The sequence below is a fragment of the Xiphophorus maculatus genome, chromosome 17, assembly GCF_002775205.1.
Source record: "Xiphophorus maculatus strain JP 163 A chromosome 17, X_maculatus-5.0-male, whole genome shotgun sequence".
Lineage (NCBI taxonomy): Eukaryota > Metazoa > Chordata > Actinopteri > Cyprinodontiformes > Poeciliidae > Xiphophorus > Xiphophorus maculatus.
In genome coordinates this window covers 4,037,303-4,060,329 of record NC_036459.1, presented here as the reverse complement: position 1 = coordinate 4,060,329, position 23,027 = coordinate 4,037,303, and the positions used below count along the sequence as shown (strand labels likewise).

General features: G+C 39.0%; 1 protein-coding gene across 2 annotated transcripts in view; it reads right to left on the bottom strand.

The window, feature by feature from the left end:
* Nucleotides 1-3,822: 3,822 nt before the first annotated feature.
* The window catches only part of tmtc2 (transmembrane and tetratricopeptide repeat containing 2), a 52,985-nt gene continuing 33,780 nt past the window's right edge, over nt 3,823-23,027 (bottom strand). For both annotated transcript variants that reach the window (XM_023350152.1, XM_023350153.1), the window contains exons 3-12: nt 20,468-21,296; nt 19,788-19,902; nt 19,079-19,164; nt 18,019-18,203; nt 17,798-17,876; nt 16,615-16,736; nt 14,638-14,719; nt 11,730-11,844; nt 8,251-8,314; nt 3,823-5,174 (exon numbers count right to left, since the gene is read on the bottom strand). In XM_023350152.1, coding sequence (XP_023205920.1) covers nt 4,986-5,174; nt 8,251-8,314; nt 11,730-11,844; nt 14,638-14,719; nt 16,615-16,736; nt 17,798-17,876; nt 18,019-18,203; nt 19,079-19,164; nt 19,788-19,902; nt 20,468-21,296 — 1,866 coding nt within the window. In that variant the 3' untranslated portion in view covers nt 3,823-4,985. The remainder of the gene's footprint in view (nt 5,175-8,250; nt 8,315-11,729; nt 11,845-14,637; nt 14,720-16,614; nt 16,737-17,797; nt 17,877-18,018; nt 18,204-19,078; nt 19,165-19,787; nt 19,903-20,467; nt 21,297-23,027) is intronic.

Here is a 23,027-nt window from a genome sequence, read left to right as displayed (position 1 = left end):
TCTGTTAAGAGTTTTTACAGGAAAAGCTCCACACATTTCATTAGAAGCCCAGATTTAATAATTTACAGTGGAGACTGTTTGTTTTATAACTAATTTATTATATATATATATATATTTTTTTTTTTTTTTGTATTTACTTTAGAAGTTTATGATTTTACAAAATGTTACAATCACAAAATGAAGATTTAAGTATTCAAAAGAAAACTCTGTTGCAGAACCACACCAACGCTTCTTCATTCCTGTTTTAACCTCTTTTGGTCCATTAAGGCCTCCTGCTTCTTGACTGCATGAGTGGAAGAAACATGCAGATGCATATTTATATTATAAGTCATTAACATAAATTATTATCAATCTTTTTTTCTGAAGTATTAGGTAGGTCCTGGCCTCTACCAAAATCCTAAATAGAAGGATTTTGCAGACGTTCTTGCAGATTTCCCCGTACAGCTTTTGACAATTCCACAAAAAAAATCTTAAGCTCCAACATGCTGTACAGTCTTTTAATGCAAATTATTAACAAAGGTAAACATCTGCTTGCCTTTTGCTTTTCTACTGCTGACAGTAGAAAAGCCAATAAAGCCAATAGTGGCTTTATTGCCAATAAACGCTCAAAAGGAGGGAATGAGAGCCAAGCAGCAGAAAACATTAAAGCTTAAACTTCCGCACATTAGTTTATAACGGCAATTACTCTGAAGAATAAAAGGATATTCTGTAAAAATCAATCTTCATATACAGAGAGAGATTTTTCAGCATAAATGTGTGTTTGACTAGAAATATTATGGTAATTGAAACCCTGAGGGGAAAAGGGAATTGCAATCTGAAATAATATTTTTAAAAAGACTCTTAATGTTACCACCCTGCTAGCTAAAATGATTAAATATTTCGAAAATAGAGTTTGATGTAAATTCGTTTTTTTTTTGATTGATACCGCAGAATTTAATGTAAAAAAAGAGATGTAAAATATATCAAATTAGATGGACTTCATAAAAACTGCCAGCAGAGTGCGCTGTTGTATCAAGAAGGAGCTGTGCATAAACGTATGTCACCAAATCAGCAATCTCATTCACTTTTATAAGCAAATATCTGAGAAACTATGTATGAGACTTTATTTATTTATTCTTATCATATGCCACATGAATTAAAACAAAATCACAATCCAATTTTTTCTTTGTGTTTCTTGCTATTCTGTTTTTTGTGTATTGTTCAATTCTAAACCATCGCATTACTACTATTATTATTTCTGAGCTAGAATGCAATCACCTCGAACATTACTTTAAATTAATTTTATGCTATTCATGTAAGAGCTTTCTATCTGCAAATGAAAACCTCATACTTCATCCTCGGTTTTTTACATTTTGATTAAATACCCAAACATTTTGGGCTAACTTGGAAAAGATGAGGGGGGGGAGAGAAGTTTGAAACTTCGAAACCATTTCTGAGTTTCTTCCAAGCTATTAACTGAGTGATGTTTGATCTCTTCTTAAATATTTACCGCTTGGTGTTTTCCAAGGCTGCCTTTTTATCTACAAACACTTTGATGTCTGTTGGATTGGATGGTATCAACATGCTGATAATGGCTCCGTATCCATCTCTAATTAGCTCATCGGGATGTGTGTGTGTGTGTGTGTGTGTGTGTGTGTCACTGACTGATTGTCAGTCATTATGCTCTGTTGTTTGTAGGGGAATTAAACTGGACTGAGATTTTAAAGATCTCAGGCATGTTTTCATCAGCTTTTCCCTCCTTTGCTTTCTCAGAAGCTGTTCAGCCAATGGATCAATGTGTTTCTATACACACGTTAGAGGTTTAATTGGCTTAATCTGTATATGTACACCTGTAGAATAAAACACCGCTATATATTTCTTTTTGCCATACTTCATAGCAAACTGAGATTTTAACACCTTGCAACCAAACATCTAATTTTAGTTTATGTTGCTAATTGTTGCTTTGTTTAGATATTGCAACTAGAAGAATTTAAAAAAGCAGTAAAAAACAGACTTAACAGATACTACTGCTGTAATGTTTTTGTGTGCGGATAGAGAGAGTGAACTCCAGCTGAAGACTGGATTTTGTGTTTTTTTATTGATCTAGTCTGGGTATATTTTATTCAGGATTTTAACTTAATATGTTACCACATACATGTATGTTTTCACTTTGGATGACAGACACTGTTTTAAAGAAAGGGCTACAGAATAAAATGTGAACAGAAATATTTTTCAAGCTGTTTTCTGTGAATCAAGACGTGAAAAGCTGTTCGATCGTGTCTCGCGCTTTTACTCCTCAACTGGTCATCTAAGTTCCAGAAAGAAACACTCACTCGAAAAATCTTTTACTTTTATTATGGAAAAGTCTTCATTGTACTTCTTACAAAACACCAGACGGTTTCAGCTAGACGTGTTCTATAATTAAATAAACATCCACGATCAACAAAGAACACCTAACACATGAAGAAGCTCTCTCTGTGTCACAGATCTTCAGCTCTGTCACAGGAATCACAACCTGATATCCCTGAGCACAGAGGAAAAACAAAAAACACTAAAGATAAAGAAAACTGTCATGTCGCCTTCTACAGTCTGATTGGAGGAAAGAAAACGGGTGAGATGATATGGCACAAAGTTGGCATTTATAACACATATTAATAAATTAAAATTCATTTGATCACATAGTATGAAACACCGTCTGACACAACAAACAAAATACGAGTGTTTACAGATCTGGCTTGGCACCGAAGGCTTGAGAACTCATTACAGGCTTTGGCACCACTGAGACGTTTTTGTTTTTCTGCCTGAAATGTTCAAAATTTACGAATCTTCACGTTTTCAACTGGATTGGATTTCTATTGTGTTTTTTTTTTTTTTTTTGGGAATCTTTGTATTAAGAAGGTTGTACCAAAATATCTCGCTGAATTCTTTTTATGCCTTGTTTTCTTCCAGGACCATTAGGTTTTTTTTGTTTTGTTTTTTTAAAAAAAAGAAATTCTTCTCACGTTTAAAAAAAACAACAAAAAAAAAAACAACAAATGAGAATGGCAAACATCATGCAATTTAACCAACAAAATGCTGGTTAGCTTTGTGCTAAAAACAACAAAGCCTGAAGCAAGATGCTACATTCCTGCTTTGCTCCCTTTAGATGATTAAATAGGTTTTTTTTCCATGATGGCCAAGTAAAATGTAGGTTTCCCTTTGTGTCAAAGCAGATAGTGACATAAAACACCACTTGATGGCGACACATTTCAAAATTGCTTCAGCTAAAACAATTTCAGTAAGCCCCTCATTTAAGTTACTGTTACACACAACAGTAAAGTTACAGTCAACTCAGTATTTATGGAAATGCTGCAGTTTGCATTTTATTTATTAATTTTTTTGTGGTTTCAGTTTTGTTGTTGATCTCTAACAAAATTCTTTACTGATCTCATGGCTTATAAAAACATTTTTCTAGTCTTCCATTCCTAAGTGGTCAGTCTTAATTTATATATAATTTACTATATGATCAGACAGTTAATATTTGGATGTCCTTAGTGTTTTGTGTTAGGTATGAGCACGATTATTGCAGCTAGCCTTGTTAGCTGTAAAGCGCGGTCTCCATGTGTAATCTCTTGAACAAGCGGTTCTCAAACTTTTCTGTAATTTTCTGAACCCCTCCTCCAGAACAAGACCGAATAAAAAATAAAATATAATATGTGATTCATTTATTTTATATTTACCTTATTTGTTTGTGTCAAAATGTGAAGTATAGCTTTTGTTGTTTGATTTAAAACATTGATTATATTTTACAAAGCATCAAACTATGCGCATTGCAAACTAAAAAAAAATCTAAATCAAATCAAATTTTATTTGTGTAAAATTTGGATAAAATATAAAAAAGCCCCTCTATAGTTTATATTTGTGTAAAAAATGTTAAAAGGACATAGAAAGCAAAATTCTTTGGTGCAAATACATTTTGTCTTATGTCAGATATTGATGTTGGTATAGTTTACAATAGTTTGGTTATTTTAGTGCTTTATTCTTTACTTATTTATTTTTCACTCTGGAACATGGATTAGAGAAAGATATCAACTCTAACTGCAGTGTTCAGTGATAAGCTAACTACTATAAGAAATATGAACTGACAGATATGTAAATCTTAGCATTTCATTAACTTTAATTCTAAAGAAACATATTCCCTAACAGAGGCTATACAGTAGAACGTGGGCAATTCCTAATGTGATCGTTAGATACTTTCAGAAATGCAAATAAACTGTTTATTACCAATCGTCTAAACTCATGGCAGCCATGTTGGATTTCATAGCAAGTGTAAAAAACTTGGACTTATCAACCAAACACTCACTGCTTTTCCTTCTGTTTTTCCATTTTGATATAAAGAAGACAAAATCTGACAAACTACAAAAGTCCAAGTCTTGTTGTGTTACTGTTTTAAAAATGTCAATGATGTACTGAGGTGGTACTTGCGAGAAAAAGATTGAGAACCACTGTCCTGGAGAATGTCGATTTTTGCCATAACTCTGAGATTTCAAAGAGGCCGTCCATGTTTATACCCCAGTCCACCTGGTATCTGCCGAGGTCTCTCTCTTCCCGTTGATGCAGCTTCCTGCCAATTTTGAGCTTCTTCTGATGCCTCCCTAATTCCCACAACAGATTCCAACCTGAATTGTGCTGCTGTTAGTGCCTACTTGTTTACTGCTTGAAGAAAAGAAAGCATTTGTGAGTTTTTGACACCACTGGTCGGAGCTAGTCCCTAGCCAATTTCTCAGTGCATCTCTCCATTTTTGTCTCCTTTAACAAGAGCTGTATCACATTTATGGTAAAAGAACCATTAGATTTAGTTTTAGTAGTCTGAGCCACCAAATGAACACTGCGGTGTAATGCAGAAGTTTGCCATCAAACCTCAATCACACCAACTTTGACCATCCCCGAACTCGACTGAGCGTTTTGTGTCCGTCCCGCTCCATGTTTCGAGCACCGCAACGAAACGAGACAGCAGTCTTCTCAGTTTAGGGCTCCCCTCTCTGCTTCGTTTTGAGCCCCTGTCGCTCCATGATGTTCCATAGCTTGCGCAGGTTGGACTGAGTAATGGCGTCGTCAGGTTTGAGTTGAAGGGCTCGTAGGTAGTTGGCCTCCGCCTCGGGAAGCTTCCCGTTCAGGTGAAGGATGGCGCCAAGGTTCATCAGAGCAGCTGGATACTGGAGGAGGAGGGGGAGGGAAAAGGAGGGATGGATCATCACAAGAGACAAAGTTAGTGCCTTAGAAATGATGAGTGATGTGAGGTGTTGCGTTTGAGGATTGCCAAACTTGATACCCTTATTTGGGCAAACAATTTTAAACCTGACCTTCTTAACTCTACGCTTGACACAGCTATTTATCAGAGATGCATGTTTTAGGAACCTGGCCAGATTTTTTGTAGGAGACAAATTCCTTACATGTGGCAGCATTTTTTTGGGGGGGCTCACATCAACAGCTTTAAGAGATTTCACAAAAGAAAACTTTGAGTTTTATTGTTTTGAAGAAAACACGCTTTTGTTTGTAATAAGTTAGCAGCGATGAAATTTACTTAAGAGTAAAATAATTCAAGATGTACAGTGTTGGCCACAGTAACAGGAGTGGCTGAACATCAAAGTATTGCACCAAACAGAGAGGTAGCTAGAAGTCTCTGCATAAGCTAGAGCTCAGTATTTATATATGAGCTACAGTTCATCCAAGAACCATATATTTTAGGTTGCAGAATAAATCCCTGGGGTTTTAAACAGTGAATGAACACTGAGAATCTACAATGTCCTTAACAAATGTAGCTGACAAATACACGCAAATCTCCTACTGCACAGATCTGGCTTTGCTCCCGGGCCCCTACACACTCCCAGCATGATGCATGGGTCGAAATCTGGCAACTAGTTCACACATTTTCCTCCTCAAGCACAACAGTTGGTCTCTTCTCAAAGATTGCGTGTCACCGGTTAACATTCCACTTTCCCCCGACTGATCTCAAAATCTTGTTTTTCACACCCGACTGTAGCAAACAAGCTAGTAACCGTTGGTTTTTCCTCAACTCGCATGAGTTAAGCGTGAGAGCTCTTCTGAACTTTGTTCTGTTTAATGTTCCTCGCAGCACTCGTTTACACAGGTGAGACAAACTGCACTTATTCAGATAAATGTGGATTCCTCCACCTTTGTAAACAGCAGAAGCCTGTTCTGTGGGACATCCAGAGGAGAACTTGTATTGAAATATTACATATATACAGAACTTCACAGACGTTAGCGTTTCCCTTGTTTTCTTTAAATAGAGCTTCAAAGAAGCCAGATTTTCTTATTTTGCAGAATTTAAGTCCTTAAGTGTTTTACACTGGACATTACATGATGCTTTACAGATTTTTAAGGGGAGTTTCCATTTAGTGAAGTACTTTGCCAACCACCACTGCAGGTCATTATGGAAATTACAGACAGAAATTACATAAACTAGCCCTACAAGAATAAACCAGTAAGCCAAATGGTGTTAAGTTCTGATTATAATTGTTTGTCTTCTTGGCACAGATCCGTCATTTCTGCACATTTTCAACCGGAGGGAGGGTTGAGGCTTTTGGAGAGCCTTTCCAGAAGCTTAGTGTTTGCCAATCAGAGAAGCCAATTTTACATTGCCACAGATTCACAAGAGTGCAGAACAGAAATGAAGCTCCTGATCTAAAATCAACACCTGCAATGCCTGATTGATATTTGCAAAACTTGAACAAGTCAGATATCTTCTGGACAAAAGTTTTATAGTCAAGTGACACAATGTATAGAGGAGTCAAGATGAGGCTTTTTAAGACCAAAATGCCAAACATAGTGGTGGTATCATCAGGACTGTGTTTGCACAGTGTTACTAGTGTATTACATAAAATAGACAGACTAACATAGAAAAAGGATTATGTCCGAATTGTTCAACTTGACCTCAAAGCAACAGTTATGAGGCTGAAACTTGGACACGCTGTCCCCATTGTCAAGAATAGTAGAGGTAGCATCATGCTGATGTTACAAAGTGGAGGGGCATATTATGTAATCACCCACCCTGAATATATTAAATGAATATACTGTAGTCGCCAAAGACCAAAACATAAGCCAAGTATCCAGACCTTGCTTAATATTTTTGGGTACATAAACCTTTCCAGTAGGGAAAAATTACTCACGTATTCATTACCTTTTCTTTGCACGTACAGCAACTGCTGAATCTTTCATGACCTGAAAACTATTGGATTAAGCTGATATTTGAGAGTCTGTCGCTCACCAGGCAGTATGTGTGCAGGGAAAAATGTCAGAGACAAACCCCCCCACCTCATCCTGACAAATGACGAGAGAAGCCCTCTGTGTGTCTCAGAGTGTCCATGAGGGATTTCAGGCTGCATTCCAATAGGTTTCAGACCACTTGTTTTTAACAGAGGAAAAAAAAAAATCTGAATTTGATTTTATTTGGGAAAATGCAGATGTGTGAACCCTAAGTAGGGCTAAATTTACTTACACGATGAGATTACTTAAAAAAAACATGACACATTTAAGTTTTTAACAGGCTGAAATAATGGAAAATATCATTTAAGGGGCATCTGGTGCACTTATACTAATCTGAGAGGATTGGTTGGAGGGAAACGACACACAAGGAAGGTTTGAAGAGACAGCTTCAAAGAGTGCAGCTATATAAAACTGGTTAATGCAGTGGAGACATGAAGGTCAAAGCTTTTTTTCACTGTAACGGTGCATAAGTTACAGAGCCCATAATCGCAAACCAGACGACCATAACAAATCGCAGAGAGAAACTTTCCCCCCTCCAGGCCTTGTTCCCCCGATTTTAAATTAATTCTCCTCCAGCGCACCTCCACACACCCTCCGTCTTTGAAGTGACTGATGTACACAAGACAGAAACAGGATGTAATATCTCCAAACTTCCTTAGCCATGTGTGCGGACATCAAGAGACGTGATATCACCCCCGAATGCTCCTCCGCCTGTTTGACATGATTGAGTGTTTACTTCGACGTCGGACGGCAATAACCGCTAAACTCATTTCTCTCGCGCGTTCTGTTGTCGTGATTGCTGAAGCACATTCAGACGACATCTCGCAGAAATAAGCCGTTTCTACTTTCTGCTCAGGTTTATTGGAGCAACAGTACCACGATGTCAGAAAGATGAGGGCTGGGGAGGGGGCAGAGGAAAAAGTGCACGGTGTTGTAAATTGAATTTACAGAGCAGACGTGTGCGCAGCAGTTCCATAATAAGTGCAAACAGGCCCGGGTACTTACATCTGGTCTGAGGCTGGCTGCACGTTTATACTGCCGCTCTGCTGCTTCATTTAGATTGGCCTGTCTGAGGAGGAAGAAGAACACAGATTTTCAAAAATACCCGTAACCCCGGCCTTATGTTATTTTGTAGGATTCATGCATTACTTGTCACGCAAACAACACAGTATTGCCTATTTTTACAACAACAACAAAAGTACTGCTTACTTGAAAAGTGGAAGGAAAATGATACTTTCCTTCAATCATTGTAGCAGCATATTTTGCTGTGTGATCCCTTTGCACTACTTTTTGCACATCTACAGATAATCACTGCTGAATTTAGGTCTGAGCCATCCTGACAAATGACTATGCTTTCATCTAAATTATTCTGTAGCTCTGCAACTGTGTTAAAGCCTCAAGCTCAAGTCTTTTTTTTCCAAAATCCGCCCTGTGTTTAGCGTCGTTCATCCCAACAACTCTGAGTTGCATGAGATGCTATATCGATTTTATATATCTAAGAAGCAGAACGAATACATCTGAGATATGATACAGGGTGTTTTCTGGAGCATATATATTTCTCCTCTGGTACACTGCGAACCTTTTCAGCGTTTGCACTTGGATCATCAGGCAGAAACTGGGATTCTCTTCCTCCTCTCTTTATGCCCTAAAGTTGATCAAATTGAGGTGCCAAGTATCCAGACCTTGCTTAATATTTTTGGGTACATAAACCTTTCCAGCAGGGGAAAATCACTCACGTATTCATTACCTTTTCTTTGCACGTACAGCAACTGCTGAATCTTTATAGATAACTCAGTTCTTAGCTTCAGCCAAGTTGCTTCATGCATTGAATTACACACTGCAGACTGCATACAGCTTATTACGAGAACATGTTTGTGACACATAAACATGCTCCTTGGGACACCTCCACCCGCAAAAAATGGCAAAAGACTTAGCAAAATTTGTTAATTATTAAAAACGTATCAATAAAGTAGGTTAATTAATAAAAGAGAAGATTTAGTTATTTGAATAACATTTATAAGCTCAATATTTATCAATACAAAGCCTGTACAGGGTGTCCCTTGCCAGTCACTCTGCTTTTATAAACTTAATCACTTAGTGGACTTCCAAAGGCCACAAAAAAATCTGAATATGAGCGTGTGGATAGACAGAAACTGCTAAATAAAATGTGTAATTCTCTAAATATTGACCTTCACATAGAACTGATATGTTATGAAGCAGTTAAATAGTTTTAGCTTCCATAAAGTGATCAGAAGATTGCATTCATGGACTTCAGTAAGGTAGATTATGATGAAATAAAGCATTAAGCATTTTGTGTTGCAACACTTGTTAATAACACTGGAGTTGGTCAGCATTCACTCTGATCCCACGGATGTAAAGAGGCGACTGGAGCCAAAAAGCCTTGAAACATCAGTGAGTCCTCCCTCACATGTCACAGCCGGATACATTAGTCTGCAACAGTTCATGCGTTCCATACGTAGAAAAACACTCAAAGAACACACAAAGAGTTTGCTTCGCCAAAACTAATAAAGTAAAAAAAAAAAATTTAAATCCTTCCTGGCAATGCAATTTATATTCACAAAGCTGCGACATAAGCAAAATATGGCTTCAGCTTCTTGAGTTCGCTTGGGTTCAAACTCTCAGCGTTTTTGCCTCGTCCCTCTGTTTTGTTTTGGGGAATGCTAGAACCTTAAAAGAGCACATAGACTCAGGAAGGCTGAAGTAAATGTAGCCATCCGAAATAATTTTCACTCTAGGAAATGTTCCATATTAGTGTGCAATCTAATTTATATCTCTGGAAAAGAAAATGATTTTCTTTTGCACATGGACAACAAATGTTTATATATATATACTATATATCCAATGAAACTCTAACAGTTATCGTCACCTGGTTTAGCAAAGATATGAGTCAGATGAACATTTTACCCCAGTCTTTGCTTTCAATTATAAAATGTTTTTTCATGCTTGACACATTTCAAATCATCCTCAGAAAGATCAAGGTCTGGGCTTTTCCTTAGCTTACCACTTTCTGTTTCCAAGTTTTCAGCCAGTTCTTTCCGCAAAGAAACCTCAAACCATGACATGTTCACCTCCATGCTCCACAGTTATGAGTTTCTTTTCCCATGATGTTGGTTTATGACACATGTCCTCTGTACTGGTCTAAAAAAAGGGTAGTTTTAGACAAATCTGTACAAAGAACATTATTCCAGAAGCTCTGGTCTTCTCTCTGGGAAAATTTCAGTCTTTGGACTTAAGTTTTCCTTCTTGCACATTTCCCTTAAAAGTCTCTCTCTGACTGTGCAGAAATAAACTTTCACATCATATAGCCAGATTCTGCTGGAGTCCCTTTGATGTTTTAGGGTTTTTGGAGACTTCTTTCAGAAATGACCGATTTCAAGTTACGCTGTTTTCCGACAACCTAACAACGCTGCAATCTTCTTTTTGAAGATCTCAGATAGCTCCTTCGATCTTACAATAATGTGTCATAAAACCTTTGGCAGCACACTGAAACAAGTTACGTTTTTAACTAGACAAAACTCATTAAAACGCTAACTAGTGATCTTTTAGTCGTGTGCCACTGTGCTTCTTTTTAGCAGTTATAACAAGGAATAAATGTGGGGTGTTTTTCTTTATCCCTCAGTACTTTTTTTGCATTTTAGAGAACACCTAAACTCGTTTCTACTGCTTTCATTGTTCATTCGTATTGCTTGAATTTCTCATTTTAGTTCAAATATGTTATTAAGACATATCGGCTTTCGTTGGGTGTTCCAGTTTTGTTAACGACTTTGGATAAAAATCTGCACAAGCCAAGACTTGCGGCTCATCTCCACAACGCGCGTTAGCGCTAACAGGTGTTTGTCACATCATTAAGCCCTAATCACTTTGGATTGATGTCATGAAGCCTCGCGGCTGAAAGAACCAGTCAGTCGGAACACGGCAGGCTAATCTGTCATCTAGATATACTCCCGTGCTTTCAGCGGCAAACCACAGCCAAGCTCTGAGAATGTCGAATTGTTACAAATCCTCTGCGCCGGGATGCCGGCAGGCAGTAATGACTTCAGCAGATATGTCGAGCAGAAAAGAATTAAGGCTCATCATTCCAATATTCCATCCAGCTACGGAGATGCTGGGAGAGGGAGGTTGTGTGAAGTCCCTTTTGACACTCTTTAGGATTTATAAGTTGCCTGCGGATGCGCTTGCCAGACTTATGAAGGAAAATTCTCCAGCGGCTCTCTTTATAAGCCCCGGGGTAAAACCTCATTAAGACGGACTGAAACTGCATAGATCTTTACAGCCTATGTTTATCGTATGACTTTCATTTTGAAATGACACCATAAAAACACAGCGTTGGAATGAAACCATAAATGCTGAAAGAGTTGGCGACAGATATGGAATTCCAAGACATTTCTGGAAACATGTTGCCATTCATGGAAGGTGGGGAAGCCCCCCAGTTGTTTGAATGTTTACGAGCGGCGGCAGCCGACCTGAGCATGTGAGCAGCGTTGAAGACCACGTCGAATTCATCCATGTCCAGCTCGGCAGCTCTCTCAGCCATCTCCGCCGCTTCTTTAGGGCGAGACTGCTCCAACAGGAACTGACCTGGAGGTGCACAAATTATTTCTTTTGTTTCTATTCACCCTTAATCAGCATGGTGTCAACAGAACAGAGGGCAGACTTCAAAATATAGAATAAATAATCGAAGAATATGAGTAAAACCCATAACTAAGATCGTGGTTCCTAGGTGATAGTTTAGTTTTTAAAGCTGTCTCCAATATGCTACCCTAAACCTAACAGCTATCATTTAATTACACTGAATCCTTGATATGCCTTTATCTGTTTGTCAAGTGCATTTCAGCTGCACTTCAGGAAAGATTTTTCGGGGGGTCTACCTGGTTGATCCTGCCAGTAGCATATGCTTGTCTCAAAGATTAAGCCTTGCAAGTCTAAGTACACACGGCCGGTACAGTGAAACTGCAAATGGCTCATTAAATCAGTTATGGTTTCAGCTGCAGTGCTGTTCAAAAATATGCATTTTAAGAGGCTTTTTCTCCGTTTTTGCAATCATTAGGTTCATGTCATAATTCTAAAAAAATCTCTATTCTGAAAAGTTGCTAGGCATCACATTTTCCTAACCAAATCTACTTAGACAGACATTTTTATAGACAACTTTTACCATATCAGTACATTTTTGCAATCTTCCTGACAAAAAAATAGGAGAAGACAGTTAAAAACATTCCCCAAATTCAGACAAATAAGTATAGTAATTGAGTCAAAATGTTTGATAAATTTTGTTAAAAATGACAAAGAATTAGGAAAAACAAAGAAGAGAGCTATTATGCTGAATACAGTATGAGCAGCTTTTGTTCACACCACTGCTAATTTCCTCCAAAAACAATATAGCTTTGTCATTAAGGGCATAACATGCACTAATATAAGCTCAACAGTTATAAGAGGTTTAAAGCTTCTTTCAGCTAGCGAGCAAAAAGAACCTTTTCCTGAAGCGCGTGGGATTTTTTCTTTGAATTACTTTTCTTCGGGGGGAGGCTTTCAATTCTCATTTCATACCATGCTGCTTTGGTGTGATGGGAGTTACTTGTCAAAGTAAACCAAAAAGACGGGGGTGAGGGGGGCTTTTGGAGACGGACCCCAGATGATTGGCAACTTTGAAGGACAGGAAGAGAAAAACGAGAGACACGACTGAAAACGTGGGGCTGTGATTGCTTTGTTTGCTGTTGTTCCAGAATAAAGACGAGATGGAGGTAATTCATGCGCTCTCCTGGGGGAGTCTCGCCACCTGGTGAGGCTTTCACAAAGTGCCCGTAAAGTATCAGCGGAGCCCGACGACAGATGTTGCCAAATAAAAGAGGACAGGGATGTGCGGAGGCTCAGATGAGGTTTCTTGCTTTGCCTTGTGAGTGGATTTGAACGAAAGCGGCCCACACTGGGTCGTGTAGAGGGTTATTTAATGTGTTGCAGGGCACAGTGACCGGAAAGAGGAGCTTTTCGTCTGCAGCATTCGAGTGCACTCCCACGGGCATGACCGCATATTTATCTTTTGAGGGACTCTGTGGACTGATATCGTCACTCCCTTACAAACTCATACTTGAGGCTCATCCAGCAAATCAACAATAACTGCAGCAGACAGATTGCAGATAAAGAAATGAACAGCCCACAAAAAAACAGCACCTTTAGCAAGAGACTACAAGATAATGGTGGAAAAAACAACAACAACAGAGAGCAAAGAGCGTGAGGGCGTCGGAGCAGGAAACGGCTCGCTCCAAAGACAGCAACAGACCTCCTGCTGCCGACCAAGCTAAACGAAAAGATATCAGATGAGGGAAAGAAGCAGGAGGGACGGAGAGAGATAAGGAAGGGGAGAAAGAGGGCATTGCACAACGGGGCCTTCAGTATGAGGACGGTTTTCATTTCCTCTGAATATCCTAGAGATATTAACGTGGAGCACCAAAAGGAGGCTGTTTCTCTAGTCTGGAATGAAACAGAAGCGGAAGGGCAACACCGTGCCATGTTTTTCTGTCTGTAGCGTACAGTAAACTCTGTATCTCAACATGAGTCCGCGCTGTCTGCGAAACTTCAAACGGCTCACACTTTAATAGCTGCGAGCATCAACTTAGAGTACTTTGTGTTGTTAGCTGTAAAGGGGCTGCAGATAAACCTTGAGTTCAATCAATAACAGGCCCTGGCCCATAGGAGAATGGGGTACGGAATCCCCCTACTCCTGTTAGATTTTAATCCAACTTCCTCTTCAAAAGAGGAAAAAATGTCAATCTTTTAATCCCCATTTTAATTCAGTTTGCTTTTATAAGCTTACATGTTCAAATCAAAGAAGGGCCTGTCAATTTGCAGCCAAGATGTGACATGACTTTACCACTAAACTCATCTCAGAGAGTACATTTAAAGAGTGGAAATCCAAACAAGTCCTCCCTTCATTCATTGTTGGTCAAGTGTAGATCACAACAAAAAAGCCTTTAACAAATTGGAAACTTCTAGACTATCAGTTCCATTGGAGGGACTTACAGGCAGAGTGAAATCATCAGTGGTCAGGTAAAGCCAAGGCCCCGAGAAAATCATGACATTTGTAACTGTTAGGGTCAGTCTAACAAATACCGGAACAAAATGTTAAATCTTCTGGAAAAAAAAGTGTAATACCTTTAATATATTTTAAAACAATAGCCTTTAACATATAGAAATCTCCTGACTTTAGGTTTGTTCATCACATTAAAAGCAATGTGCTGTCAACTACTGAGAAAACTGCAAAGATATTTTTGGAAATGTGATGAGCGACAGATATGAAACACCTGAAACATCTGAAACACCTTTTCAAAGTGAAAAGAGGTTCACTGTGTCTATTAATAAATGTTTTCTGCTTCTTACCATAGTGCATGTAACAGTTTCCTTTAGTTGGATCGAGCTGAATTGCTCTCATGTAGTATTTCTCTGCTTCATTTTTCTCCCCCTGAAAGAGAATTGCAGACAAGTTACGGCGTGTAATAAAGCTTAGATGTTTCCATTTTGGTATAATTAGGAGGAGGATAGAGCAAAACACGTATTACATTTCATATTTGTGTATATTTTGTATAATTATTCTGATTTCCTGGTGAGGGGGGGAGCATAAATTATCAGGATTCTAACGAAACCATTAATTATTATGTAATTTAGTTCTAATTGTGCATTTTCAGCAACTGTTTTAAAACAAAATCTGTGTTTACAAGTGTGGAGTAGCATTGAAACTGAGAGAAAAAAAGCTTCCTCTGCAGCACTTCTGCTTCATGCTTCAGCACTGATTGCTTCCATATTGCCAGTGGGGTTGCCATTCAATAGGAAATGAGAGGGCCGTCCATATTAACATTGCCTCATTAGCTTCCTCCCGTGTCTGAACATGGTCTAAATGAATGAGGAGGAATATTCGCTGTGGATAGCCTATTTCACATTTCCTTTGGCTGCTTGCTCTAAATTTCTCTTCCCAACTGTCTATGAAAACCAAAGGTTGTCCTTTGGGATATTTTATGAAATGTTTCTGGCTCATGTGAAAGGAGAAAATAAGCTTTTTTAATGACAATCTCTGGGAATTTGGTGATAAATTCATTAGGTTAACAAATGCATTTGTAAAGTAAGCAGTAAGCAGACAAATGTATTTGTCTGCTTACCGCTTATTTTATAAACCATTTGTTTATAAATGGATGTTTATTTTATCTACTTGTGGACAAGGAAGAGCTTGGAGCATCTGTATTCAATGATTAAGTAGGGCGTCTCAATAACTTCAGCATTTATATCTTTCATTAGCTTAATGCTGGCTGACCACATTTTTAAAAAAACTGCTCATCTTACATGGACCCCAAAATATCAGAACTCGAGTGTGACATTAGACATCCTGACCTCAGCAAAAACCATTCTGGGTGTTACAGTCTCTGCTGATGCTTGCTAGGGATAAAAATGAGAAAACAAAGTTGTACTCTTGGAAATCCTATCCAGGAGCGCAAAAGTTCAGGTGGAACTTTCCCAATGCTAACAGTGTCATTGATTGACGGAGAGTTTACAGCCAAAACTGAAGTGATTTAATAAGGAAATGGAGTAATTCCATTATAAGCCTGACATCTTTTGTTTTATTGAAGATTCATCCATCCTCTTGTTTTTCATTCTGCGTAGCGGAGAACGTCGATGTGCGTTAGGATTTTCCTTGATTCTGTCGCCCAGAGTCCCAGAAAGCCAAGCAGATGTCTGGCCACTCGAGGCGACACATGTGTAAGTACAAGTTTTCATTATCCTCAGATTTCAGCTAACAACGGAGCTGTGGGATCGAGGCCTGAAAGATTACAGCTGCAAGTACGCAACAGTCTGTGCGCAGCCTCAGGGGTTTGCCGTGTCTTCAACTCTGCACCTAGGGCTGAGGAAGGAAGGAGGTCATGCATCTTCGAGGGGGTGGGGATGGGGGGGTGGCAAAGGGCAAACAGTTCATTTCCCCCAATCTAAACCCAGCTCAGCTGTGAACACATCTGTTGTCACGTCTGCTTTTGTTGTCACAGCATGGCAGAGAAGCTGGAAGCTGAGGAAATGAGATCTTTTTTCTGCACAGCATAACATTACCACTCCAAGTTTTTGCTATTTTGTCTGGGATATCTCTTAACAAACATTGTTGCAGAAATAACACCAGGAACATATTCAGTTACAAATAAAAATTCCTTATCTGAACTCTTTTAACTCCCAAAGAAATTTCAACGTACAATTATACAGTTCTAACAAAGCAGTTTGTTAGAGTAACAGACCCTCGGTCTTATTAACCATTGGAATGATCATAATGTTTAGTACATCTGTACTGCCGGTGTACGTTTGTGTGTCTGCAAAGGGACATACAATGATTGACAATAGTTTGCCGTAGGTGAGGTGGGCAGGGATGTGGTCAGGCTTGGCTTTGAGGGACTCTCTGTACCAGTAACCGGCCTCCTCCAGCCTGTTCAGCCGCATATAGGCCTCTCCTGAAACACATCACACACCAGAGCATACAGTTAGAATTTTAAGTGTAATATTAACATAAATATTAGTTATAGAAGTTTAAAAAAAATAAAAGATTAAAAAGTTACTTTTAGAAGATGGAAGTGTCTTTTGGGCGTCTTACATATTCACTCAATATGCTTAGTTACACCATAGTAACTGTTGAATAACCAATCGGTACAATTTGTCAAGACAAATGCCTAAGAGTGACTTCTGTGACTTTAATGAATCCCTGTATGGATCATCTTGTTTTATTTTCGACGGCGTTGACTTAAATGAAATACCAAACTGGGATTGGTTGTCGGGAAATCTCAGTTCCCCCAATCTGTATCATGGGCAGGAAGTTTTGGTTGAGACAACCCAATGGTAAGTCATTAATGCTATAGATGAACTATGTTTTATACATATATTTTTTATCCTTACCATAAAACTACCCCGTTTAAGAATAATACTCCAGAATTTCTAGCATTAACATTTTTGTACACAAATCCAAAGAATCGGCAGTAGGGATGGATCCCAAGAAAGATACGCAGCTGGTGCCTGTAACAACAAACCAGTTAAATGACATCAAGTTTTGAAAAAGTATCCGTTAGCCATCGTTGTACTAATACAAATACTGCCGCTCCCTAAAACCTTCAAACCACCTGACTAAACATACTCCTTAATCCTTCTCTACTCTGTCCCAGGAATTTAATTCCCATGAAATCTCAACTATGTCATCAGGATGAGCTTTGAGTAATGTAATTAGTGTTAGAATAACACAGAAGGGGAAGCGAGGTTTAACACAGGTCTTCCTAAATCATCTTCTAAAGGAAGAAACAAAAGTGCGTTCGCATATATTTAATCGGCATTGAGCCCAGTCGATTTGTTTTACTGTATGTTTTAATTCTATAGCACACATAAACTGGAGCACTTGCACTTGCATCACAGTGAGTTCTCATTTAAAAGCAGTAATCCCTGTTGTGGTTAATGTGCAATTTCAACTCTTAACACACTGGACTGCAAACAAAGACTCCACATTTAAAGGGATCCGGCTGTAACTCACCCATCATGTTGAAAAGGCTGTGTGGTGCAAACTGTTTTGGCATTTTCTGCACTGCTTCTTTATAAATATACAGAGCCTCCTGCAGCACAAAGGGGAGGCAATTTAAAAGCTGAGACTTCGTTTCACATGAAGCAAAATGATTTATGTAACAGTTTTATTTTAGCAGTTTTGCTTCTAGTCTTTTCGGTGCTATTGGATATAAACTCGTCAACAAGACTAACCTCCTGCTGGCCGTGCTCATGAAGCAGCTTCCCCAGGTTATACAGGCAGCTGGTGACTGAGCTCTTGTGGGCGTGAGGATCCTTCAAGTTTTCATCTGGAATGTCAGCGCAAGTGAGGAAGGTGCGCTTGGCCTCCTCCAGGTTTCCCTGGTTCATGAGGATTATTCCTGTGTTCAAGTAAGCCGCTGCGAGTAAATATCAAGAGACCACAAGGGTTAAGTTAAATAGACGCACAAAATTAAAAGGAAAATGATTTCTGAAACAAACCACCAGAACGTTCTTTGAAATGAACCACCTTATCCGTTGTTAGGAAAAAGTAAAGAAAGCATGTTTTTCCTGAATTTTTTACCAAAAAAACATAAACTACATCCCGGCATTCCTAAAAAAAAAAAATAAAAGAAATTGGACTCAAGTAAATGGTGAGGAGGAGCAACAAAAATAGGAAGTACGTGTTATTTAGATGGTGCTTTTCTCAAACACAGCCTTCTATTTAAGTTATACAAATTATAAAAACAAGTGTAACAAAGCACAATAAATCATTTTTAAAAATCAGAATCAATCAGAAAGTGAAGTATCATGGAGTATCAGCAATAATATAGTGACAGAGAGGAAAGGAAGAGATCAAAAAGCTGATTAAATAAATACAGGAAAAGTGGGGAATAGAAATGCATTCACCTGGAAGAGATAAAGCTCACAAAGATTCAAAGGTAATTCATCACACTGAATGTGCTGAAGGGAAATTTCTCTTTTTATTTAATGTCGCCCTTGGTAAAGTTAAAGACAAACGATCATCTCACATGTGAGCACTCGGGTGTGAGATTGAATGTTATCACTTCTCCGTCAAGCTGAATGAGGGCTTTTAAATCACGTCGTGGCCACAAAGCGACCGATTCAACTTTAAAACTGGAGAATTATGGCATTTCATAAGAGAATATTGGCTGGCATGTAATCAATCCTGACAAATCCAAACCAAAGGGGAGGGAGGCAATTTATCAATGATCGCCCTTTTCTTGTATGTTTTTACAATATCATGGCAGCAGCAAAATGAGACTCGGCTTACATGCCAAAGTTGGTCGACTCCCAATAGCGAGCTTGTAATACTGCAGCGCCTCAGAGAAACGTTCGTTCTCCTGCAGCAGCAAACCCCTGATGGAAAACAGAAAAGTATGAAAACTTTACATCACTACAAACTGTTCCACAGGTTTTCTCCAATTTAATTGACAGTTTCTAAAAAAAGATAAGTGAAATTTTGGAAGCAAAATATTCTCAAAGACCATAACAGTACAATATATCCTAACATCTATCACACACAAACAGCTTCTCTGTCTCTTAGAATGACATGACACATTTGCTTTTTGTTGAATTGGCAGCTTATTGATGCCCACAACTTTAGAGGAGAAGAGAGACGGGAGCAGAACAATGTTGATCCGTCGGGTGGTTCGGCACCTTTGACCCCTGCTGGATTAGAAATTGTTTCGTGTTCTCCCACAGGCTCTGCAAACACGACTGATCAAATCAGGAGCAGAAGGTACAAAGAGCCTCGAGGGACACACAAAAGTTATTTCCTGTCTGTCACACTCTTGCTGTGTGTCTCGCCAGCTCTATTACTGCTGCACTGGATCTATTTTAGTTTGCAGCCTCTAAGTTATTTCTGCCTTTCTTTTATTCTGCAGGTCTTGGTCTGATGCTGCCACTTCCTCACAGAATCAGAGCTTATTTGTGTCAAGACTCTGCTAAGAGAGGAGGTGTGACATTGTGTGAACACTCACAGGTTATACAGCATGTCAGCCATGTTCCCTCTGTAGTGAAGAGCATTTCGGTATGCCTTCTCCGCCTCCGCCATCTTGCCCTGGTTCTTCAGTACGTTTCCCAGGTTTCCCCAGGCTACAGGAGACATACTGTATGTCAATCAACACTCACAAAATGGGAAAACAAATTCTTGGTCTTTGCTGAAAATTCTCCAACTTTAGATTGGACTCATTTGCACTGTCTTGCAATGCTTCTCATATCCTGTAAAACACTCCATGCCTTGTCATTCATGTAATTTCAATGGATTTTATATGATAGATCAACACAAAGTAGTAGTAGTTGAATTGAAAGGAAAACATACACAAATTTCTGCTATAAGCCATATTGGGTCAAAGCGAACATGCAGTAGAAAGGGTTCTGCTCAGATGAGACTACTGTGTGACATTTTAGCGTACATGCTACAGAGCTAACTCTGCACATCACCATCCACAAGGTGAAGAAGGTCGGTCCATTGGGTGGACATATTTTTGCTTCCAAATTATGCACAACTTTGTGCTAGTCTTTATAGTGAAGTCTCAATAAAATACAAGTAGATTTGTAATTGCAGAATGTGAAAATGTTCAAAGAAAATAGACATTTTTGCAAGGTACCTCACACATACAGGGCTAGCAGATATCCTGATAACTGAAGACCTTCTCACCTTTTGCAGGGTTCACATGGATCCCAGACTTGTAAAGATTTTCTTCGTTGCTCCAGTCTTTGTTCCTTTGAACTGTTTTGAGCCCATTCAGTAGCACGAGTCCGATGCAAAGACACAACATTGCAGCCTTGCAGGCTCTTGTCCTCAGTCTAACATACAACGTTCGTGCACCTGTCGCAACTAGTATGCAGTAGCCTATGCTGGGGATGTAAAGTACCCTCTCTGCAATCACAAAACCCACATAAAAGAATAAGTTGGTGGCCGGGATGAAAGGCAATGCCAGGATTCCCAATGAAAACACAACTAAGCTTTCTGTGGGGGGCAGGGATGTGTGGGAGTAACAGCGGTGAGGTACAGCAGACCCATTGAGAGTGGGTTTTGGCAGATCCCTGTTTTGGTTTGTGTCAGGGGCATGGTAACCATTCCCATTTGTGACCGATTTTCCATTTGTTAGATGGGATTTCCCGTTGGTCTCCTTCGCTGCGACTGTGGCACCGCGGAAGCCGAACAAAGCCAGGAGGATCAACCCGCAGTAAAAGGCAGCAGTGTGAAGGTTCCTCCAGTCGGCCAAGGACCTGACCAAGGGCACGGCATCCATGGACCAGTCAAAACTGAGTTTGTCCGGGCAGAGCAGGAGCCAGGCATTGGCAGCAGGCAAGTGGAGGAATGTTAGAGTTCGAGTGAGAAAATGTGGAGAGTCAGCTGCTGGGTTGTCTGAGTTGGAAAAGTTTGGAGGCTTGTTTCCCATCCAGTAGAGGCGGACTGACAGCAAAATGACTCCCCAGCAGGCCAGCATGCAGAGACTCAGCAAAACACTTAGGTTCTTTTTCTGAAAGAGAAACGAAAAAGCAAAACAACTAAATAAATATGGGAAAGGAAATACACCCACACATATATTTATATACACTCTTGGTTTAGGTCAAAACTTGAAAAAGAGGCATGAATCACGTTATCATATGCTTATAAATGTATAAGCAAGGTAATATCCAGTAGAAATCCATTTCTTTGTGCAACTCTAGAGAACTCTTAGTTCCTCAATCCACTGCTATAGTAAAAAAAAAAGTATAAAGTATAAGACCTAATGAAATGTTTTTGTTTGCTTCCTCCCTCTAACCACCCTCATGGGAAAATAACATGCTGTTTTTTGTAACAATGGGATACTCTGACGTTATTGTTGTCAGAGAAAATACCGCCCTGTTGACATGGGAATGGCGACAAACCCAAACTGTTGAAAGACGCTCTTGGACAGCCGTGCACTGCAGTGATTAGCACTTTGGTAAGGAGCAACATGAGCTGCTGTTTAATGGAATAATCATTTTTAAATTGAGTATGGTTGCACTCGGTGCAGGAAAAGATTATTGCATTTTAGATTGGCCTTGCCAATAAATTCCTTACAGTCAGCGAGGTTTCACTACGCATAACGAGGGGGAAAATCCCAAAGTACTCAAAACAGAAAGGAGAAAAGTGTCAAAACAGTTTCATAATTTTCCACATATTAGTAATTTACTAGTCTGACCTAGTTGTGCTCGAAACTGCATGCACGGGAGGATCTCCCCCCCCCAAAGCCTTATTAGTGTTGCCTGCCAGCATTACTGCTAACTGTGACGTGTAATGAGCTTATTTTTTGCAGGTGGAGTTTACATCTCATACTGCTGACATACTACCACGTCACAACCCAGGAATTAATCACTACCTAAACATTTTGTACCTAAAAAGTTTTAGATATTAGTTTCCAATTTACATAAGTCAACTTTCTGTTGATAATGAAAAATGAGAATGGATCGTAATTGCTTAAACCACATTCAAAATCAAATACAGAACTCATGAAGGGCTCCATAATAAACTAGGTATCTGTTTCTACAATCCAGGTGTAAATAATGTTTTCCTATAGTGTTTAAATTATTCATGTATTATCTGCCTGCTTCGTCATGTTGCTACACCAATAATCTGAAAGCGGCGGTGGAGTTTCTTCAGTTCTTAATGTTATGCTTACTGCAACTAAATTGATTCATCCTTATATGAAATATTGTGACATTTTAAAATCCCAAGGTCTCCTGTTGCGATACATCGTTTCAGTCCAAGGATTAATTATTACGCAAATAAATTTTTCTAATGATGGAAAAAAAGAAGTTATTTTTAATTCAAGCAAAAACAAATGAGATGGGAAAACCTGGAGAACTCCTGTTGCAAAGGTAATTCCTATTCATGATCCATCCCACCAAGGGGGCTAAAATAAAAGATATTATAAAAGATGGTGATTACAGCCGTGCTGCTAGCTTCCTACTTTTATAGCCTATTTCTTTTATTTCCAAGCATGAATGTACTGTAAACTCTGCTTGAACCTATCTTCAGGGAACTGGTGCTGCGAGTATGTGTACTCAAATGAAGTCTCATATATTGCTAAGTGATGTTAATGTTTTTTGGGGTTTTTTTAACCACAACCTAGATAGGAAACATTTTTATTAAGTACGTCTGTCCTATTCTCAGCTGTGGGTCAGAATTAGGACCATATCTTGACCACTCAGCTGGTTAATTCATTCAGGGCAGTTTTCTACTTGGG